The sequence below is a fragment of the Crassostrea angulata genome, chromosome 7 (assembly GCF_025612915.1).
Source record: "Crassostrea angulata isolate pt1a10 chromosome 7, ASM2561291v2, whole genome shotgun sequence".
NCBI lineage: Eukaryota > Metazoa > Mollusca > Bivalvia > Ostreida > Ostreidae > Magallana > Magallana angulata.
The window spans coordinates 50,059,843-50,083,183 of record NC_069117.1 but is presented as its reverse complement, the minus strand read 5'-3'; the positions used below and the strand labels follow the sequence as shown (position 1 = coordinate 50,083,183).

At 34.3% G+C, this 23,341-nt stretch overlaps 3 protein-coding genes across 9 annotated transcripts; 1 reads left to right on the top strand and 2 right to left on the bottom strand.

The window, feature by feature from the left end:
- Positions 1-47: 47 nt before the first annotated feature.
- LOC128192613 (uncharacterized) lies at positions 48-14,813 on the bottom strand. Of its 7 annotated transcripts, none has more exons than XM_052865430.1 (19): positions 14,797-14,813; positions 13,842-14,162; positions 12,040-12,097; positions 9,998-10,133; positions 9,586-9,636; positions 8,780-8,927; positions 7,884-8,023; positions 7,547-7,576; positions 6,444-6,511; positions 5,963-6,164; positions 5,477-5,562; positions 3,668-5,331; positions 3,199-3,230; positions 2,980-3,036; positions 2,676-2,801; positions 2,463-2,545; positions 2,225-2,352; positions 1,829-1,952; positions 48-1,506 (listed from the first exon to the last, which is right to left on the bottom strand). In XM_052865430.1, the coding sequence occupies exons 2-19, from the start codon at positions 14,148-14,150 to the stop codon at positions 1,385-1,387; spliced, it is 3,564 nt and encodes a 1,187-aa protein (XP_052721390.1). In that variant the 5' UTR covers positions 14,151-14,162; positions 14,797-14,813; the 3' UTR covers positions 48-1,384. The 7 variants fall into 7 exon arrangements, with proteins under 7 accessions (XP_052721390.1, XP_052721388.1, XP_052721389.1 ...); XM_052865428.1 differs by lacking the exon at positions 14,797-14,813 and adding an exon at positions 14,254-14,317; XM_052865429.1 differs by lacking the exon at positions 14,797-14,813 and having other exon boundaries at positions 13,842-14,327.
- A 2,973-nt stretch (positions 14,814-17,786) lies between these two features.
- LOC128192673 (uncharacterized) lies at positions 17,787-19,808 on the top strand. The gene is made up of 2 exons (XM_052865548.1): positions 17,787-18,462; positions 19,223-19,808. The coding sequence occupies exons 1-2, from the start codon at positions 17,982-17,984 to the stop codon at positions 19,663-19,665; spliced, it is 924 nt and encodes a 307-aa protein (XP_052721508.1). The 5' UTR covers positions 17,787-17,981; the 3' UTR covers positions 19,666-19,808.
- Positions 19,809-20,313: 505 nt separating this feature from the next.
- LOC128192676 (temptin-like) lies at positions 20,314-21,735 on the bottom strand. Its single transcript, XM_052865551.1, has 3 exons — positions 21,515-21,735; positions 21,100-21,250; positions 20,314-20,433 (listed from the first exon to the last, which is right to left on the bottom strand). The coding sequence occupies exons 1-3, from the start codon at positions 21,686-21,688 to the stop codon at positions 20,348-20,350; spliced, it is 411 nt and encodes a 136-aa protein (XP_052721511.1). The 5' UTR covers positions 21,689-21,735; the 3' UTR covers positions 20,314-20,347.
- Between the last annotated feature and the right edge of the window lie 1,606 nt (positions 21,736-23,341).

The window sequence follows — 23,341 nt, the reverse complement described above, 5'->3', positions numbered from 1 at the left end:
AACTTCAATGAGATTACGGTATATAAATGAGTGAATACACAATATCATTCTAGTTTTATAAATTTATTAACCAGTCAGTAGAAGTTGCATGCCATCAAGGTATGCTTTAACAAAACTAGCAGAAAAATAAAGAGAGCTGATCAATTTTCACACAGAAGACATCTAACAGACATTTCTAGACAAAAGATTTGTGATTAAAATTATTGTCAACCTGGCGACCTACTTAATACTGGTGGAGATATTAAGTAGGACTTAAACTGTAGGTGCAAAAACAGTTGTAGGAAGTTATAATTTGTATACAGAAAATACATGTACATTAAGTTACAATATACCAGTAAGTAGTCTTTTTACAATGGTACGGCATACAGCCATATAATTATCTTCAAACATTCTTTTAAAAAATTAATGAGATAAATCATAACAAGTAGTAAGTACATGACATATATATTAAAACAGTAATAGCCATTATTGAGATCTTTTGATGGGGACAATGATAAAACAATATGATGATCTATATATGTATGCAATGTGAGCACTGTGATGCACAAAATGTGCATCTCCCTGCATGTAAGTTAATACTGGAGTAAATAAATTGTCTAAAAATAAATATGGTATGAATAAAGTTAATCAAAACCAAGTTATCACAGACATCACACAATGACAGCCCTATATCATAGTTACACAAAATGATACATTTTCAGATCCGACACTCGCTGTACACTCTAAAAGATACAGGATCTGTAATAAATGCAAAATCTATCCATGGCACAAAAACATACAGTTTAATGCCATTTAATTAAGCTCATATTATCCTAGCTTGTTTATTATCTAGCTCTCCTGGCTTAAAACAATTTCACTTCTCAAGAATACCAATGTTAAGAGTTTGGAGGGACACACTAATAAGGTACCCAGTGCCAGTAGAGCTGGTTACATTCTATAAAATGGACAGATTTTCTTCCTGATTGAAAATTCTAATATTTTGTGAATATCATGTGTGCAGCATTGTTCATTCATGACTTCTATCAATTGCTTTACCATACTAGATTAAACTTTGATTATTCCATGTTTTAAGTCTACCCACTTTCTCTCTGAAACTGCATGGTGATTGAAAATCCATGCATTACACATTGTTTCCATTTTTTTCACCTTGGTAAATCTGTCTTAGTTTGTCTCTACATTGGTCATTCTATTACCGTATTTGAAAGTTGGTTATTCTCTGCATGTTTTAATTTGTATTTCAATTTTTTCTTGTCATAAATGATTTCCAATTGTCCCTGTCGTGCTATTAAGTCCATTATTTATTTCAAAGGTCCCAGTGTTGTAAATTCTGTATTTCTATAATCACTTTTGGTCAATTCATTATTTCTGTTTTCCCAGCTTTTGGTTAGCTCTGTATTTCGATGGTCCCTGCCTTGTTCACTAGGTGATCCCTATAGTTGGGAGTTACTAGGTCAGAACTTTTGATGCACTGAGTCAAAGCATAGTCACAGTTCAGTTTCTCATTATCTGAAATATAAAAAAAAACTTGTTAGCTGCTTACCGTACCTCCTTACTGAAAACTTTGCTTTGTGTACAATAAATTCCTCATTTTACATGTGTAGTTAATCATGCAATACTACTGTTTTGTATGAAATCCTGAGATAATAAAATCGCAAGCACTAATTTTTTGTTAAAATTTCTTATAGTTCAAAAATGTTTGAAAAATAAAAGCATGATTTTGAAATCTTCAAGGTGTGTTTAACGCGATTTTAAGCGGATATTACGGTAATTCCTCACGTTTAATAAGGAATCTACAGTATTTGAATAGTACATTTTTGTTCAGACCTACCCTTCGCAATCCACTTTTGTTGAGCTATGTACATGACAGCTGGAACACAGTACTGGGCCACACCTAGTTTGTCTCCCTCTAGAGAATTTGTCATCCAAACAGGTAACATCAGGTGCTCATAATGCTACAATATGATAATCACAATTTAACAGAATGTTAATTCTCATTATTTTGAACTCCATGGGACCATATCCATGGTGTTTTGAGATATTTGTGTTTTTGATACCAAACTTCAGCTGTATATCAATTGTTAACAATTCTCTTTAAAATGATATTTTGTAATATTGGCAATGAATTAAAAAGTCACTTTTTTCAATAATTAATACATGTAATACACAAAATGGCAAACAAACTATCAGATAAAATCAGCTATGGCTTTCTAAGAATCTACTGTACCTCAGGGTAGCCAACAAATTTGTCTAAGAGTTCAAGCTCCTGAGGAGTTATTTGGTAAATACACCCCTCTGTAGAACAGAATGGATTGAATTCAATGTTAGCAAATGCACCAGCCTCAATGTCAGATCCTACAACAAAAAGATACCACCTATTAATAAAACTTCGAAAGATTGAACAAAAATAGATATTTATATTACTTTATAGATATGAATTGAAAATAATCCTCTTACTAAGTTACCTTTTTTGTTGAAAACTAAATTAAAACCAAACAGCAGCCCCCAAAATCTGTTTTCCACCTTCCTATGGATGTATGTAGAGATTCTAAAAATAGAATTACAGTTGCTGGGAAAGATTCATTTTTGAAAATTAAAAAATTCAAACTTGATACTCTGTATTACTTTTATGATTATTATCAGATTAAAAGATACTATCATAAAAGAATAAGAATTACCTGGATGGGTTCATGTCTGCACCATAAGCAAAGTAGTAGATATATCCGTCAGGGGGTCTAGCATTGACATTGAAGCATAGCGGAGCAAACGGGGCACTTTGGGAGGGATTTGGTTTTCTCTTGATTCTGAAAATTAAGGTACACATGTAAAATATTAAGAATGAGAAAATACAGGTAAATTAATTTACAAAACACCTGTATAGGACCTATAATCATCATATTAACTGAGGTGTACATTCTTCAATCATATACATGTAATAGTAATTAAATTCATAAAGTTTTGGGAAAGCTTTAGATTACTCACTTTGACTTTTGAATTTCCTTTGTATTGGCAACAATTTCTAGGTCCATCTTCTCCTCTCTGAAAACAAAGACATAACATAATCAATGTTAAATTCTATGAACATTCTATACAAGAAATTCTCCTTATTCATATGCTATAATTGAAGTGGCAATTTTATTTTGACCCTGTAAGTTTTAAAATGAAAGCTTTTAAAGGGAAATAAACAGAGGTAAGACTTACTGTTTTCTTTTCTCTGGTAACCCTTCAGAAGTCTGCAAGAAATAATAAACGAGTGTAAAAATATAAAATGTTAGTACTTGTTTGACAAAGATGTAGTGTGACAATGTCTAATTTTCAAGATTGTCCTGTTTTATCTACATAAAAATATTTAAAATTGAATTTCACACGAGTTTTAATTTCATGGTCAACAAAATTTTTTTTTTATGATAAACAAAACATTATCATTTAATATTTACAATAAGTTACTGTTTTAGGTAAATTCTTTGATCACAAAAAACAAGGTACTAGTATAGTAAAATCAAAACCACAGTAATGATGTTATTACATCTATTGAGTAATTATTCCTATTTCATAAGAAACCCAATTTTGCTACCTTCATATATGAGCATAAGTGACCAATGAAATCTTTTATTGTTTAAGTGTTCCCCTTTTTCAGTATCTTGTGAATACATTTCTATGGTACTGATACCTGCTTTACGTCGGGTAGTTCATCACACACCAGTTCCAGTAATGTCTTGTCCTCGGTCCGGTCAGACTCCATCTGTCCTATGTCACTGGTCTCCTCGGCCTGGAGATTCAGTCGTGGCACGGGACTCTCAACTCTGTGACTGACATCACTAGAGGCCATGCTGTAACCACTGTCTGCAATAGAAATTTCTGAAGTGGTGTGTTTCAAATTGTTTTCTCCTGGTGGAATGCTACTCCTGCTGCTATGTGGAGTTCTCTCAAAATGAAAACTGTTCCTTCTGCTTCCAGCATTTTTGTTGGTTTTCCTGTCTTTCCACGCCCCTCCACTTCTTGGTCTTGATACGGTTTTCCTCGGTGAAATCAGTGCCTCACTTAAGACACCACAGTTCTCACTGACGTCCATACATTTTTTGCGATACACATCTAACAACATGTTGTAGTCACTCATGTCCTCCTGAACATTTTCTTGCTCGTTATTGGTAGGTAAACAAATCAAATCCACATTTACTTCATCCATCAGACTATCATCATCACTATCATCATCAATAGAAATCTTGTCCACGTCCTCAAACTTCCTTCTCTCTTCTATATCCTCTTTTAAAGCATTGAGCTCTGCCTCAATCTCCTCGAATGTGAGGGCCCTGTCCTCCTTGAGTCCCACAGAAACCCCATCATTTCCCTCAGTCTCCACAAACACTGACTGTCTGGGAGGCTTCTCACCCTCAAAGTACACCTTTGATTTCCTGGCTGTGAGTGTGTCAGCAGAGCTGTGAGATTCCCTGGACACCCTCCTCTGCTTTCTAGTTTGCTGATTGGCTGAGGAGGGTCGGATTAGCTTATTGGATTTATCCGCTTTGGATTTGACAGAAGATGGAGTTTGACTCCTGGATGAAGCTCGGGTTGGACTTCTGGATGGACTAGGAGACCTGCTGCGATGGGGACTCTCTGGTCCCACAAGATGATGAATGGAGCTTCCGTGAATCACAGTTTGTATGTTCAGTACACTTGGTGTTGAGCCCTCATGACTAGAAGAAAGCAGTGTATAATGAGTGCTTGTACCAGATTTTTTCAGTGGTTCACTGCTTGCTAAGAGTTGTGTGGTTTCTATTTTTAACTCATCCTTGGATGGCTGGTGATCACCACTCCTTTGTTTCCCATAATTCTCTTTGTTCTCATCACTTCTCTCTGTACCTTTACTTTTACCACTACCTTCTAATCGATTAATTTCCTTTGCCGTTTTATTTCCATTTGGCCCCTTACTTCCCTCACCATAGGGATCCTCCTCATCATCTTTCTTTTTCACATTTCCAATATCCTCTGTTTTACATGATGATTTTCCTTTTTCTTCCTTTTCTTTTTTATCCTGATTTTTAATGGTAACTTCCACCTCCATTACATTCTCGTTCTGTATCTCCTCTTCAGTCAACTCCTTTGATGGCTTCTCGGGATGGATCCCATCAGCAAACCGGACAAACTTGGACCTGTCTTCTGGGGTTCCCGATCTTTCTGGTTCCTCAAATGTTGTCATCATGGTGTTGTCCGGCTCTAGTCGCTTTGAAGTGTTGTCATTGAAATTGGAGCTTGAGTCTCCTTTCTTTAGAAAGTTCTCCCGAGTGCTCGTGGACTGAAGCTCAGTTAGGTTTCGAGGGGTTGGTGTGGGTTGAACTGTAATTATATAAGTACAGTAATTAGTTAAGTTCAATTCATTTTAGATTTTGTGAGGGATGGAGCCTTATTTGAATAAATGTTCTTTTGAAAGATGTACTGACTCTAGCTGAATTTGTTAAAAAAAAACAAAAACTGAACTTACGAGTTCCGTCCACCATTTTGTAAGTTGTTGCCATGGAAGCTGGTGGGGCCACAGGCATGTTGACATCTGAATCTATTGGCGACAGTCTTCAACACATGACAATAAAGACACCTTTATTTATCTGCATATTCAGCACAATCATAAATAAGATTTTTACAATTGATATTTAATATACAGGTATTTTACTAAAGTTATCAGGTATATTTGAAAAGCATTTTTTATTTTCTGCCTCACTTGGTATTCTACTGTAAATTTTTATTTTACATTAGATCTTAATTAAGTAGAGTATTGAGTTGCAAAAATTCGAAATCCGACATGCAAATTTTAATGTAATTTTATATGGTCAACAACTGTCTGAAAAATAGAAGCTGTATGACTCTTTAAACCATGCAGTGAGGGATCCTCCTTGTGATATTATGCAAACTCCTAGTTTAATTAGGAATTTACAGCAAGTAAAAAAATGATTTTTGCCAAATCGGCACCCACCTGCTGGTATCAGGGGGAGTCTCCTCATCATCTTTGAGTTCTCTGTTCTCGTCCAAGCTCGAGGCCACAGATGTTCTGTGAATGGACTCAACTGTCCGAGGACGCTCGTACAGGAACTCATGCACATTAGGGATTCTCTGAATCAACTCTCTGCGACGTGTCAGTGTTCTGTTATTTGGCGGGGATGCGTGACTTCTTGTTTCTGTAATTCATTATATAGCAATCATTTATAATCATATAATGTATATATCTAAACACAGGCATTGCTTTGGTCAACATGAAACACAAAAATATTTTAAAAGATTTTCAAAAATAGGACAGAATTGTTCTGCTCCTACAGATATGAAGTAACTTAATTCAAATTATTATTAAAACTGAACAAATTTAAGACATACCTGACAAAATTCCTTTGTTCTGCTCCTACAGATATGAAGTAACTTAATTCAAATTATTATTAAAACTGAACAAATTTAAGACATACCTGACAAAATTCCTCTGCAATTATTGATTGAAGGTCCCTCAACATGAACAGGTTTCAGTGGCTTTAACCTATAAAATTATATGCAACATCAAAAAAAAAGTTCGAAGTTACGTACCCCAAAACACAAGGGCCCTTTACTTTGGTGTCTATACTTTCCAGCTAAGGGCTGAGACTTAAGGTTTGAGGGTCAGCATAAATGATCGAGATCACTCATGTTAAAGATTTTGATTACTGTAAAACAATAGCTCATTGCTTAACCCAAATCCCCTCCAAGAGTTAAGTGGATGAAACAATACGTGTTAAAACTTTTGATGCAGCGTGATTCAATGACACTGACATATGCAGTACACATTTCAATTCTCAAGCAAAATTTTCAATTTTAAAAATCTGTATAAATTAATTAATTTGGGAAATTAAGATTTACGAACAATAAAAATGTGATCTTTTAAAAAAAAAATACACATATTACATATTGTAGATGTGCATTTTATCATAATACCGGTACTTATTTGTCTGAAGGACGATTTGCAGATATTTCCAAAGGTAATCTCATTGAAATTAAGATTTAATATTGTTATAAACATGGAATACACATACTGCATTTAAACAAAATAGATTTGAACAAAATCCAGCTCCTTTAAACTGAAATCGTTCCAATACCCTATAAGCGCTAGCATATAACAGAATTTGTATTAAGCTTAATCAGCATGGATCAGTTAATCTGCTTAATCTGTGTTAATCTCTACACCTCACTACTACCATTGTCCCAGACTTCCAGTAGAATTCTGTGGGATTGTGTGCAGCAGTCTGAGTTGGTTACAAGTGCACAAGACCACAAGCACAACTGACGTTTGTAACAAGAGATCCATCTAAAGAGACCTTAATTTAACATACAAACCAAAAAAGTGGCATCCTAAATTTACCATGATTTGCAAACATTAACACATCAAATGCAGAGTTGTACATATGCCTACATAAATGCTTGTGTTGTAACTTGCCTTTATTTCTCTCTTCTGAAACATGCTTTTCCCCAGTGAAAATTTGAATAACGTGAGATAAAAAATAGAGTTCAAACATGCACAAAATGACAAGTGCCCTATTACCATATGTAATCACCAATTGGATAGACAGATCTGAAATCAGCAAGGGGGGCCCGATCAATTAGTGGGTCAAGTAAGGCCCTGCATGGTAATTGTCCCAGGATAAAATAAATATGGTGAATGTTGAAAACATAATTATATTAGACTGAATTTTAGTGTACATGTATATTACTGAATCGTACAGAGCATGCATAAACATGAACTAAGAAAACAAATAAGAAAGTATAGAGATGGTCAAGAATGTAAACTTTATTTTGTCAGTTATATCGCATTAGATAAAAATATTTTTACTTTTGACTGAAACAAACAAATTACTGATCAAAAGCAGCTAATGACTCACTTTCCCTTCAGAAGTTTTCCTTGGGCTTTTTTCTGTTCCGATTTTTCCTTCTCTTTATTGAGCACTCTCCCCACACAGTACGTTGCAACTGCTGTACGCTCCTTAAGCTCAGAAGCAGGAGTACGCACATGGGATCTTTCCTATTAAAAATCAAAGTACTGAAGTGCTGAAAGCCGGGCTCTTTTGGTGTGTCTTTATGCATATTGTGTAGTAAAGACTGAAAATCTCTCTCTCTCCCCCCCTCTCACTCTCTCTCTCTCTCTCATGCTTTTAATGTCGGCAAAGCATCAGAAAGCGACCAAATTTTGTAAGCGGCTATAAACAAAATATATGTCTGTCTAGTAGAAGTTAAAAAATTTAACAGTTGCTGCCTTGAATTTTGCAACAAGCATTATATATTCAATCCCCGTGTCTTCATCGCGCAGCAAAGTAGTTCATGGAAATTCATGCGCGTTGTATGTGTCCAAAATGCATAGTAATGTTTTAAAAACACGTTATTAATAAGAAAACTAAAAAAGATAGACAATTCATTCGAAATTTAAAAAAAAAGAAACAAAATGCCAACACTTTTGACAAAACGTGGCTCTTTGTGTAACTATTTGGTATAGCGGAAGCTTTACCTTGACACTGTTTGGTTTTTTGTTTATTTGTGCTATTTATAGTAACATTGGCGATTTGCCTGCCTATAGCCAGGACTCTGCTTTCAGCAGAGCCCGGCTAAAAAAATCGGTATAAATCTTGTTTTTGTAAACTTCAAATGTTTAACAAAAATTCATTATACATGCATTTATTGCATATTGGGTTCAATACATTCATATACATGTAGTTCTTCTCATAAAATGGACCAAATACATGTGTATTAATGCTGGATAAAATTTTTATAGGAATTTATTTACACTGAATGTAGAGCTGTCATCGAAGTCCTTTTTCTTTGGGACAGCGTGCTTGAATGGTGATTTGACATGCTGGTTTGCCCGGGAGGCTGGATTCGGTGAGAGAAACATCATTGAGGAAGGGGTTCGAGCGCCGCATCGTGAAGAACTCCTAAATGTTAAAAGTGACCTCACTCAGAGTAATCATACATTATATACGTCATGCATAGGGTAGTTATCATACATATATGCATATGATGCAGAACTTCTCTGCATTGTTTTAAGAAGATAGCTCAAACTCTGAAAATTATTAGCTGAAATAGAATTGTACCATATTACAAATTAAACTGAACTACCATGTATAACACCATCTAATTCGATCTAGCCTACAGAATACATGCTCTAAATCAGAGAAATGTTCTATTAATATAACTTATTAGCAGAATACATTACAGTCTTGTAACAATGCATACTATATACTACTCTGAAATAACATAATTTGGCAGGAATTTTGCTTGATGTTTTTCATCAGAATTTGAGAAAAAAATATATTGGAAGTCCATACTGTGTAGCTGGGATTGTAAATTTGTTAATTCAAATACTCATTATGGTGAATGAAAAATCATATTTATTTGTGACATATTGATTATTACATGTATTACAGCAGACAATTTCAATGTTATATTTTGCATTGTGACTTTCCAATAGGAACATACAAATGTGCGTTTCATCTTCACTGAGACAATTTAAGTGTTTGACATGCATTACAGAGTGTCAAAGTCGTTCTGTGCTACAGATACAAGATCCCATCTATTCTAGTATTAACTCACCACTTTGAACTCCGACTGTCGTTTGCACCATTTGTTTTTCGAGATACTTTTCTAAAAGTTTTCATGAGGTTATGAGCATTGATAATGATTTATTTTTAAAAGTGGAAAAAGTCGAAGTAATCTGAACATTTTAAAAAGTTTCCAAACATTTATCCATGCAGCCCTTAATTATTTTCTATTGTAGCAATTAACTAATTGGGTTTTATAGAACAGAATTTAAAAAAACAAAACATTTTCTCATGAAAGTAATACTATATACCGGGAATAGAAATTAAATCTAGCAAAAAACACAACTAAGACTTATAAAAAATCTCATATCTAGCATTCCAAATGAAATCCATAAAACTTCCTAGCATATTGTGATCACCATCAGTATTACTGTACGTATCATGTGTTTATTTCTGATGCAAACCTTGGAGGAATTGGAGAACTGTAAGGGGATTTGGCAGTTGCCCAGAATGGAAAGTTCTGATTGGTTGATATGACTGGAGTTTTGGATCGACTGTCTTTGCGGGATCCACTCTTAGAGGCACAATTGGCTTCTCTTTCTAAAATAGATTTTAAAGAGAAAAAAAAAATCAGTGAAAAGCAATTTTAAAAAGACATTGCAAGTTGTTATAGAACCATTAAATTCTATAAAGCCCCATATGTAAACTTTGTTATCTGGAAACATCAGTTATAAGTACATTGTACAAGCATGTACATTTGATGTGTGTCTATTCCAGACAAAACAGATTCTATTACTTACTCTGCAGAGTGTCCTTGTTTGGCAAAGCTGTGACATGAACAGAAATTACTGACATTCTCTGTATTTAGCCTAACCTGTCTGTTTTTGTCCCTTCCTCCCAAACCAAGGCTGAACAACTGTCGAAAAGGTGCTGTGCCAACGATGGAAGACGAAGGGGTTTGGTAAACTCCTCTCAAGAGCTGACCTGTCATCCATATTTATCACCAAGAACTCAGCCTTACCAAAGTCTGCCTAAACAATGTCCTATTGAATCGCCTTGATATGATTTAGAGTGGCTTTGTTTGTTGGGCCTTCATGATAACTTCCAGTAAAGGTGTCAAAGAGACACACAAAAAAGATACACATCCCTACAGTTTAAATGGAATTAAGTCTGTCCCACAATTTAAATTCCCCCTTGTGTATTTGAACTTTGTGTGGAATAAATCACCCTTAAATATGCAAGAACCCATACAACATAAGATAAAAATCAGCACAGCATATAACACATTAATATGAATGACTGTTTAGAACTTTATAAAATGTGACTATAGATTCAGAAGATAGACCTATACAGATTGTATGCTCTTTGTTGTCATTTTATGGACAGTGCTATATTCAAAATAAAAAAAGGGTTGAACCTAGCAACATAATTGATTTATTTTACTGAGATCATCTGTATCTTTCAGGTTCTCAATCACAACCCTTGTTATCTTGGGCTGAAATGGATGAAATCATCCTAATATCCACAGTGTTTATGCCATCAGTTGTTGTTTTGTTGTTTCTAAGCTTGTTGTCCTTAGCCATAATGTTTACCTGTCATTGCATTTGGTTGTTTGTGGGGAGACAAAATATCACAAGATCATCAGTTCTTTATTATTGTTGTTGTCACTGATAACCAGATGTTGCCCACTCTGAAAGACCACTATTGACCTCTTTTCTTACCACCTGTTGTTGCATGTAGTTGTTGTGAACACACAGAATATTGACCTTGCATTAAGTGCTGTACTGTTGTTTTGTTTGAGATGAGCTATATCTATAGTCTATCCATACCTAAAATCACTTAGTTGTTGTTGTCTGTGATAACCAAAGTTGTTGTTGTCTATGATTAGCAGACTTGTTGTCTGTGATTAGCAGACTTGTTGTCTGTGATTAGCACACTTAATGTCTGTGATTAGGAGACGTGTTGTCTGTGATTAGCACACTTAATGTCTGTGATTAGCAGACTTGTTGTCTGTGATTAACAAACTTGTTGTCTGTGATTAGCACACATTTAATGTCTGTGATTAGCAGACTTGTTGTCTGTGATTAACAAACTTGTTATTGTGATTAGCAGACTTGTTGTCTGTGATTAACAAACTTGTTGTCTGTGATTAGCACACATTTAATGTCTGTGATTAGCAGACTTGTTGTCTGTGATTAACAAACTTGTTATTGTGATTAGCAGACTTGTTGTCTGTGATTAGCAGACTTGTTGTCTGTGATTAGCAGACTAGTTGTCTATGATTAGCACACTTACATGATACTACTTTGTTGTTGTTGCTGTTTGTGATTACAAGAGTTGTTTTTGTCTTTGACCACTACACTTGTTGTCTAATCTGACTTTTATTTATTATCGTTTGTGATTATACTAGTGTTGTTGTCTAAATTCAAATTCAATGACACTTCATTGTTGTTGTTGTTGTTGTCTTCATGATTACCAAAGTTGGTGTGTAAATTTAAATTCTTACCTGCCATTAGTTGTAGTTTGTCTGGTGAAATGTTGTCTATACACAAGAATGGCTCTGTCTGCAAAACACAAGTTTTAAGATTGAGTTTACACAAATGTCAAAGTAAAATGTTGTGCAATAACATATGTTACATATCAATATATAGCGACTACTTCAAAGGCAACCCCCTTAAACTTTTTCAATCTTATGAATCAAATTTTCAATTTAACACCGAAGTTCATTCTCTTTAACCAATATGAATTATTAATTCATATCCTTCTCCTCTCTTGCATTTTAACACTACACAGGGGACAATCTCAACTGAAATCATTTATTTGGTTCAGTGCCATATTTTCCACTGAGTGCATTATTCAAGTTGACAGATCTTTGAGACAATATAAATAATCAAATTGTTACAAGTTTGCACCACCTGTACCAATGGATTTCTGGTCATGGTAAAGGAAACATTCCAACAATCTTATCATCACAATTCACAAGTGTCCCCAGGCATGCCTTATTCTTTTGTTTGAACTAAAGAAGGCTTCGTTTTAAAAATGAGACCATAACAGGATTTAAATAAACAGAACTGCATGGTTGAGATTAATCGTTCAAAGTTTCCTGGTGGAAAAAAACCCCAGATATTAATTATAAGGTAAATTTTGAAACTTTTTATGAAAAGAAGAGATAATGCGAGAAATTAAATTACTATAAAACAAACTGGTAATCACAGAAATTGATTTAATCTCTTTATGCATATATCGCCTCCTTTGCATATGCGATTATTTAATTTTGCATAAACACTTTTCCAATAAATAGTAAGGCAGTGCTTTTATTACAGTAACTCAAACTTTTAATCAATGTTACTTCACTGAGAGAGTAACTTGGCTTTATAGGTCTGTTAATCTGTTGATTAACCTTGCGATTTGAGGTTTACAGCATGCATACCAGTAAAACTCTTCTGTTTGAATTTACCATGCTGCATCACCAAGTAGAATTTAAATCATCATTTAATAAGAAATCATAAATTTAATCACATGTTTTCTATTTATAATATCCATTTGTAATACTATTACGTCTTAAGTTAGACTCTTTTAGATTTTTACATTATAAATCTCCTTAAGAAATCAATTTTGATTTCGTATGGTAATAATACCATATTTGCTTATTAAGGCATAAAATGAAATGCCTTTGCTGAAAACCCCAAATAATGGGATGAAAAATTGAAGGATTTATCAGTTTATGTGAAAATAAATTATTCCTGTGACAATTGGTATTAAAAAATTATAAATCAATTCGCAGTAAAAGGTGTAAAAGTTCTATGTTTTTCACCTCAACGGAACTCAAATTTTTTTTGCTATATCCATAAATTGTTTATAACCAAGTTCATTAATTATAGCCTTAAAAAATTGCTAGGATTTGTTAAGAATCTTGTCCGGGGCTCAATACAGCTTTGCTTTGTCCAAGATTTCCCAACAGTTTGGTGTAGTTTCGTTAAACAGTTTTAAAAAGTGACAGAGCCAGTAATCTGGGACAAAGTATAGTACATGCATATATTTACAATGCTTTATTTGTTTACTTGTGAATGAAGAATTTATCTGCATGCAAATCAATCTCATATAAAGAATCTGAAATGTCATTTTTCACAAGAATCAGACTGGATGGTATTTTTGTTGAATAAATTATTTTTCTGCTTTCAGGGAGACTGGAATCAATAACATCCTCCAGGCTGAGGTTAACTGAGATCGACTAATTAAACAACTGACATTGACCTTAAAATTTAAACACAGCCAGTTAATTTTACAAACATTGGTCTTTTTAATTACCTCGTGGGGTTTCATGGGTCTTGCTCTAGTCTTTATGTACACATGTGATCTAGCACTTTGACAATTCTTGTCATTGCCAGCGGACATCACTTTCCTGGATCCAGACTTTGTTCTCGCTGAAGTCCTCCGACTGTGCGTAGATGGCGTTCTGTCCGTGTTGTCTAGGGGAATGTCAACTTCCAGCATTAAATCTGGATCTAGATCCAAATTTATATCAACCACATGATCGGATTTAGCTGAAGACCCTTGAGCCACAGAACGTTTAGGCGATAGGTCATCTACTCTCGATCTCCTCTCTTGATCCGTCATTTCTATCGATTTCTGGATTAACGATTTAATCAGGTGCAAAATATGAAGACAATGTGATTACTTATCACGGCGAAACACAAAAAGTACAAGTTTTAGAATTTACCATGTGAATAGCTTTGTAAGTCTACACTTTTAACCAAGAAACATATTCTCTTTGCAAGCGTTGTCAACCATGTTGTTTACATTCTTATCACATACAAAAATTCTACCTGCGCCAAAAAATATATTTATCAAATTGTCTCATGCATTTCAAATTTTATTGACATTTTATGTATAAGAAACTTAATTAGAAGTTTTAAGATATATTCCAGTTAAAATTATGCATTTATTTGAAATCATTGAGCATTTAAAGAAAGGAAATATTAATCCGCAGACACTGGTCAAAGGGAGAGAACCAATTGATTTCTAGCATAGTAAGTCGTACAACAATTCATGGGCACCTGTTAGTAGATATAATTTCAAATGTCACTACATGCAGTATTATTATCATTTATGCACATAATTTCGACGATAACACAGGTATCGTAAAAATAATTGTCAAAAAGCAACAATATATTGATAATAGCCTATTGCCCATTATTTTTGTAGTCTGTCCCACGATATTTATGCTGCACATTTAGACGATTTATAATAAAAATGCAAATACCTGTTAAAGAAGTGAAATTGAGATCGATGAAATGGGAAATTTCCAAGATACCTTCTTCCATACATAAACATTTCCCCTCGTAAAAGTTCACAGGAACGAAAACAGATTTCCTACGACATATTTTCTTAATTCGGAAGTCACTCGGAATACCTCGCGTTTCAACGTTATCATCCGGGCTTTATTATGGCTGATGCAATGCAAAATCCCCGTAGACATTCTTTTTTTAGCCGTGTATTGAAACCTGACAAGCTAGAGGGGGCGTTCCAAAAAGGAAATCTTGGGTTTTTTTCATACTGTTGAATGAACATCGTCTGAATCAAAAGGTATTTATAATATCAAATAATTTAAGAAAATATGCGGCAAAATATCTTGGGACAGACTATAATATATATGATATTTTTGGCCATAAATGATCATTTCCTACATCTTTATATATAGAGCTCTTCGTCTGTAAAGGAGATTAAAATTGCCTAAAAATGGCTACATCATCCAGCCCTCTTAATCATGATATTTTATTTTTTGCAGAAATATATATTTCTGAAGGATTCCCGATCACCTATAGGAAAATCTCTAATCAACGGATGGTTTAAAATCGACTCATGACATTTTATCATATAAGTAAATTCACGTGATGTTCAGGCACCTTGACTTTCAGAGGCATCTTTTCATCTTTTGCATAAACTCAGAAATGTCTTTTCATTTCGTTAACTCAAGGAGATACAAGATCTGACAAAGTCTTATTTTATTGTCATTCAAGAAAGAGTGTCTATAAAGATACACGTATATTCTGTATTTGTAAAGACAAATCGGTATCTCAAGACCCGCGAATAAATATTAAAAGATGTTTTACTACTGAATAGTGAATAAACAGTAAAATGATTTCCCACTCAACAAACATGTCATGTTTTCAAATTAGCAATAGTCGATGTTTTCATTGTTAAAAAATTCAATAGTAAATTTAGTACCAGATATCATTGGTATCAATTATTCAAGAATGGTGTAGACCTATTACATAATCAGATAAAGATTCTGAACGGGAATAATACCTCCAGTACATGTATTAGTTATTAACTTAGAGATGTAGTATAATATTTTACTGATTTTCAAAATCGTTATTGGATTTTAAAGAGACAATTCATATAACCCTCAACCATAAGTGGATTTTTCTAATTTTGTATAGTTGAAATCGTGATCTAAAATGAAAACTCATGTCATCCCTAAATTATAACCTTAGACATGCATCGAAAACCAAATCCCAATCAAGACCATTCAACTATAGGTATTCACTTTTTTCACAATCATTGAATTGTTGTAAATATATTAATCTATGATGATTTACATCATACGTTTCTTCTTTACGTAAAATTGAGTGTCTTTTAATTGAAGCTATATGAACTGCAATCTTCGAACATAAAATTAGAATTCACCAGTGAAATGTCCAAAATAATGATGGTTCATAAAAGAAGATGGGGGAATAAGATGGCACAAATGCCCATCCGGTTTAGTAGTGAAATACAATTTTAAATTTATTTTTCCCCAATTAAATATATTCAAATATATTATTATACAACTTTGCAAAAGCAAAAGTTCTAACTATAGTCAGTTTTTAATATATTTAACAAAAAATAAGAAAATGTTGGTGGTATCGAACCCGTAACATAAAAACCCTAGATATATACGGTTAGCTTATGCCAGGTACTCTAACCACTGAGCCATTTCAGACACAACAAAGGCGGCTTTTTAAATATGATGTGTGACTAAGGTCACGAATTACCGGACTTGTATTATTTTTCAATACGTTCAGTTGTTGGGATACAAAATGATATTTTTAATGTATAGTGGGTCATCTCTCCACGTTTTTGTTTATTGAAATGGGTTTGTTTTCCATTAGACCTTAATTAGACTATGAGAAAAATATGGAGCACAGACCCACTCTTTAAAAGAAAATGCCTTGAAGTTCTAAAAAATGACAATAATTGCAGGTTTTGATACGTATACGCCTGTTTGAGTCAACATATTCCAAGTATTGAACATACCTACAGGTTACAAATCAATGATTCGTTAAATATATATTGTTTTAAATGATTTTTTAAAAAACCATCAGATTTGTTGATACTTTAATTTTTTAGTAGCCTGTCCGACCGCGTATGGGCATTTTACACGCCTTATCCACCCATCTTCTTTTGACGGTCATATTTTTGTGGGAAAAGAAATATAGAGGCTCTAAAGCACAATTACTATTAGTTTGCTACTGGTATACATACTGGTATTTAATAGTAAAAACCTTTCTTTTCACTATAATCTTAACCAATACATGTAGTAAATGTAATAGTTAAACACATAAAGAACTTTCATTATCATGAGCACGTTAAGGGAGTAAAATAAAATCTTGGTAAATTATAGCTCATATAATATATAAATTTATACTACACGCAAAATTCTTCTCAGTGCATTTTGTGTATATTTACAAAATTATCTGCCCTTTTGACCTCTCTCTCTCTCTCTCTCTCTCTCTCTCTCTCTCTCTCTCTCTCTCTCTCTCTCTCTCTCTCTCTCTCTCTCTCTCACAAATGTTACGCTGTTACATATGCCATATTTCTTACTTATAAGCAAGAAGATGGACAGTGTCACACTAGTTTCAGGAGTTACTAGCGAATATATTTGAAGATAAATATCCTATAATAATTGTTTTATTCCGATAACAATTACTTTATGCGTATTTATTTAATTCCCAGTGTCCTCGCTTTAGGTAAGGTCAATAAAATTAAAAGATTAAACATATTTCGTATGTGTGTTTTGTTGTTTGAGGCCTTTAATTTACAGATAAGATATTAGTAATGAATTTGGAATCCAAATTGGATCAATAATAAAGATAAACTGCAACCACACAAAATCATATTGTGAACATTAACAATAGAAACAGCAAGAAAGGTCACATGATACCGACTGCCGTGTAACTATCTTACAGATAGTAAGATACTAGCTGATCCGAGTAATTGATCGTGTGTTCTATTCTTTCTTCATTCTACAAATATCCTCGATTCAAATCACCCATGGCATGTATTCATTAAATATCGGTGTCTTTTTGGGGAGATCGTTATTTCTCTGACAAGCATTTACACGGTCGTCTGCGTTTCCTCCAAGCTGTTTAAATCGATCTTCTGCTGCCGGACAGGGCAGAAGGAATGGGGGATCGACAACAGTCCACCGCGGAGGAGATCTTCAAGGAAGGGAGACTCTACCTGGATAAAAATCGGGAGAACTGGGAACTAGTGGAACAGAAGATACTGAGTTTGGATGCGGACACCTGCTACAGGGAACACGGGTGGGAGGACATTAAAACAAGATGCAACGGAAGTGAATTGGGGGACAGCCCTCGGGCGACAAGAACATCGAGCATTCAGTCTCTGACCGAAAAATCTAGGAATTCTCCCCGGACTTTCTTCCAGGCCAATGACACCTCGGACTTGCGTTTGTCCGTGGAAGGGAAACCCCTGTATGTGTCCCGTATCTTGTTGTCCATCGTCTCACCAGTTCTAAAGGACATGTTTGACAAACGTTCAAAGGAACAAGCCATTATAGAGATTCCGTTACCGGGCCAGACGTACTCGGATATTCTGGAGTTTTTAGAATGTATCTATCCTGACAGCTTAAAGCCAATATCAGGTACAAAAATAAATTCTATTTGCATAGTTGTCAAGATCGGCATACCGAATTGGTCTACATTTTTTTGCAGTTTACATTGTTCAGATTGGCATCAACTCCAATATTTTATTTTGCTTTTAATACAAAAAGTCCGGTATTGTACAGACTTCAGTTAACCTTAGGCACCAGTTCTCCCGATCAGACAATATCTCTTTGTAATTTTCTATTTGTAAATTTTAGTATTGACGTTCGGGTTTCTTTCCGCAGCCAATGAATGCATACATACAATGCAGAGAACTTGCGCCAATACAATTTTTATTTATTCGGCATTTTAATCTTTTAAGTATTTATCTAATACTCCATTAAAAGATCCATGTGGTAGAATTGTGTGACTCTTTAAAACAGCCTAAACAATCCCGTTCTGGATCTAATGGTTGTTAATTGACAAGGGCTTTTAAATAAGATGTTGTTTTGTCTAGCGATTAATGGATCGTATTGTTAGCGGTATGGGGAATCATCCTTGTTTTATAAGATTACATAAGCTAAATGTACTATCTATCAAATCTATCAAATGGTGTTAAGAGTTTAAATGGACAATTAACTGTTAAACTATAACTTTCTAAATAAAACATCTTCGTCGTATAACAGGTGGTATACAGCTGTACTAGTATAAGAACGTAGTGTGGGTGAGATGGAAGGGGTGGGATGGTCATAAATACCCGGTATACAAGAATACATGCAGTTTGTAACTATAGAGTGATCTTTTTTTTTTGTTTTTTAGATGAAAACGTCCATGCAATGCTTCGTTTGGCGGATGAATTCAAAGTGAAGACCCTTCGTGAGCGGTGTGTTGCATTTTTGAAACTACAACTCGAAAACAATTGTTCTAGCGACAGAATCATCGAGATTCTCACAACGTCCATCAACTACGATTTGGAGGAACTTCAGCAGCTTTCTACAGACATGGCCTGTCGCGCCTCTTCCGAGGAACTGGAGAATGTGCCAGGATTCTCAGACTTATGCGATGACATTACTTCCGATATTTTCAAAAAGAGGCTAAAACTGTTTGAAGAGGCGGGCAGAAAAATCAGAAAGCGTTTAAAGGAGGCAGAGACTCACTGTAGTCTGTACCATAAGAACGAGAGGTGGGGTGACAATCTGTGTAACAAGTGTCTGGCGGGGGTGGGCAAGGTGTCGGCTTATGAGATAGAGAAGTTGTTTTAATAGTTTTGTGATATAGTTTCATGTTTAATGTGAACAGCGAATAAACTAAGTAGCAGAGAAATAGTATATTATGGCTGAGAAAGGACTACCTTGCATGTATTCAAGCTTCTTGTGCCAGTACTATCTCTTTGGTGAAGTTACAAGTACCTACCACATGGCAATAAATACAGAAATATACTGTCATTTTGTAATCATCGTATAACATGATATAGATACGACTGATAACTTGTACACGTACACGCAACTCACAAAAACATACGTAATGCACACAAACTCAATATTTTTACATACACGAAACGCAAATTCTCTGTGATTTCCACATACACGATACACAAAAAAATCCGTTTCCTTACACATGTAACGCACAAGAAATCCATTTTCCTTTTACATCTGTATCGAACAAAACTTTTTCATATCGTGCCTATGAATTGCAAAAACCCCAAAAATCTCTTGTTTTTCCTCAATTAGCAAGTAACACGTATATATAACTGAAGAAACAAGTTTCTTTAAATCTTGTTATTAAGATGTCGATTTTACTTTGGCCTAGATGTAAATTCTTTGTTATAATCATAAATGATGAATGTGTTTGTGTTAAAGGTTTCTACAATTCAAGGCGTTTCTAAAGTAAGCAAATTCAAATGTCACTGGTGAAAAAGAATAAAAAGAGTTTGTTTTATTACGATTATCTTCCAACACATTGGTTACCATGACAACCACATCTAAAAGCTTGGTTACTGCAAGCAGCGGATCCAACGGGCTCACAAATACCTGAAAATAAATGACAAGCGATTTGAGTTTCTATGTTACATTAAAGTTTTAAAATTTAGAGAATTTAAGTAATATATATACAGTACGTTGCATTTTCGTGGCCGCTAACAATATTGGTTATATAGGGAAAACTTATCATTAATGAAACGTATAAGGTTTTTTCAAAGAAAACAAATCTACCAGCAACGCATAATTCTAACAGTGGAATATCTATCTTTGAATTATTGCGCGTAATAGATTACCGGTATATAAAGATATCTTTAGCAATTAAAACATTATTTGGTTTTTGATTCTTTTACATAAAATTCCACAAATGAACTGATGCTCTTTCTATCAGCAATTGAATTGAATAATGATACCATCATATCTGTTTGACAATAAAAACGCATACAATGTATCTGTGCCCGAAATGGTATTCGATTATTTATATGTTTTGAAATAACAAATAATAATGCACTCATTTACCATCATGGGAGAATAATTTTATCTGATTTGAAATAATTTCGATATTTGATAAAGACCGTTAAAAAGGTTTAGGCAAATTATTTCTATTGGAGGAGAAACCCGACACGGTGATGGCATCATATTAGTGAGATTTTTTATACTAGTATCCTTTAAAGGGGCATGGTCACTGATCGTAATTCATGCTCTACATGCTTCACATACCCGGATGTCCGGAAGCGCTTCCAGCCGGCCTGTCCCCGACGTTCCAGATACAGGCGGGGTCACCTAGCTCCTCGCCGTTAGTCTTTCCGTCGCCATCAGAGTCTGTCTTACAGAGGGTCTCAGTCCATATGTGGGCAGCCGCTGCGAAATCCTGCAATTGTATCAAGTATTGTGTTCACAATTCAGTAACTATCGACATTGTGCTTGTATGTACATGTATATCTTTAACTCCTGTTAATCAACAAATATAAACTGCTTTAAAAACTTTTATAATTCTGCATTAATTTCATGAAAATAATAGTAATCAGGCAACCATCTTTTTTTTTTTTTTTTTTTGATAGGTTTTCTATTTATTTAGTTACCTTTAATTTTCACCTTAACATTTCTTTTCTTAAAAGCAACAATTCGTTCTTACTTTTCCAAATTGGTTTTTGGCTATCGTATGATGGTAGGGATCATAATGGCCCACTGCCTGCCAAGTATCGGCTCCACATGGGTTGGGGACTGAGTACCCATTGGGCATCAAGTCCCTGTAGCCTGGGTGAGCAACAGCGAGGGTCACAAGAGCGAGGACTAGCGGTACTATCATGGTGGCGACCTATCAAAGACTAAGCCCAAATTAGTGGACTGGTATTGGAGATAGTTTATAAAGTGGTCACAACCTTCAGCTTTCATTGCGTCAAAGTGAGAACCCGTTTATCATCCCAGGAAGGATTAAGTTTGTGTGTGACGGCGCACCATGGCCCGGATTCGACACAGTATCGTGTAAGAAATTGGTACAGTACTTGTATACCTGTTTAAATTTCACGACTTTGTCGTCATGCCCAAGTCCTAGCTGTTACACGCTGTTCCCATGAATTGAAAGACAGGCACAGGTACACTGTACAATATCGGAAAACCTCTTGTGATTAGCCAATCATTTTTGTAATGCTAATTCTATCCGTCTCATTTTGAAAAAAAAACCCCATGATATTCATTATTGGATACTTTTGTAGGGACTACAGATCTGCAGCTAGATAACTTTACTAATGTACGAAATCAATGAAAATAGATAAATAGCACGCACTGAGTTCATTACTTGAAAGAAAAAGGTAGTTTTGTCTCAACTACAGAAATATTAAAAGCAAAATTTGATTTATATTGCTTTCATATAGGCATCAGTTAAGCAACCGTTAAAAATAAAGACACTTTTTAAAAATCAGAACACAAAATATGGCATCCAAAACAGAGGTTAAAACTTGTCTTATTATCTCAGACTAATACTTCATTCCTTCCGCACGACGTTAACGCTTCCGAACACGATCTCATTCTCTTCCATTTTTTTTTATCTCATTTGCTGAATGCATATGAATTGCAGTGTACATGTTTTTTAATCTTTCCATGCATTCACCAACAACCAACAGATGAAACATTATTAGAGTTTGGTCTCATTGAGCTCAATTGATAAAAAACATTCACGTTGACCATGATTCCTTGTTTGTTTATTTGTTTGTATATTATATAACTATGAAATAAAAAATATACCAGTAATGACATGGCTTTGAGTCTGCAGATCATTATTCAGCAATCTAGAGATGTAAAGCAAATATGTGAAATTTTACATGTACTAGTAAATAGAAATTATGATTTTTATTTTGAAATTTCCGAAAATAAACCTTTGAAGTAAAATGACGTTTAGTGTTTGATGACAACGTAACGCATAATTATTACGTCGGCATACCAAACACTTACTGTATACTACTATAGGCCCTTGTCTCCAAAAATAAACACAGATTTGCCATTTTGGGTATTGTTCGACAAGATGTCCAAGAAAAAACATAGTCCAGCAAAATTGCAGTAAACAGGTGTCAAGTTTTATTCTGCCCGAGGAATTACTTGTATCAGAAGGCCCTTGCATAGAGTCGTTGTCAACTTATTTATTTTGTCTTTCAGTCTATATTGTGCTAAAAAGGACTTTCGAACGCGAAGTATCCTTTAGTTCTATATGAAAATTATTCAAAATATGTCGTTTAATTTAGACCAATGTGTGGGGATCATGATGAAATAAATAGTTTTAGAATCGATATAATAATACTAAAAAACATATACTAATAAATGATATAATAAAAACGTTTAACAAATTTACCGAAATATCAAAATTTATATTCCGCGTTCATTAACAACTATTAGTTTTTTTTTTTAATTTAAAAAACTATTGGCAAAAGCAGTCTATGATTGTTGGCAAGGAAATAAACATTTTTAC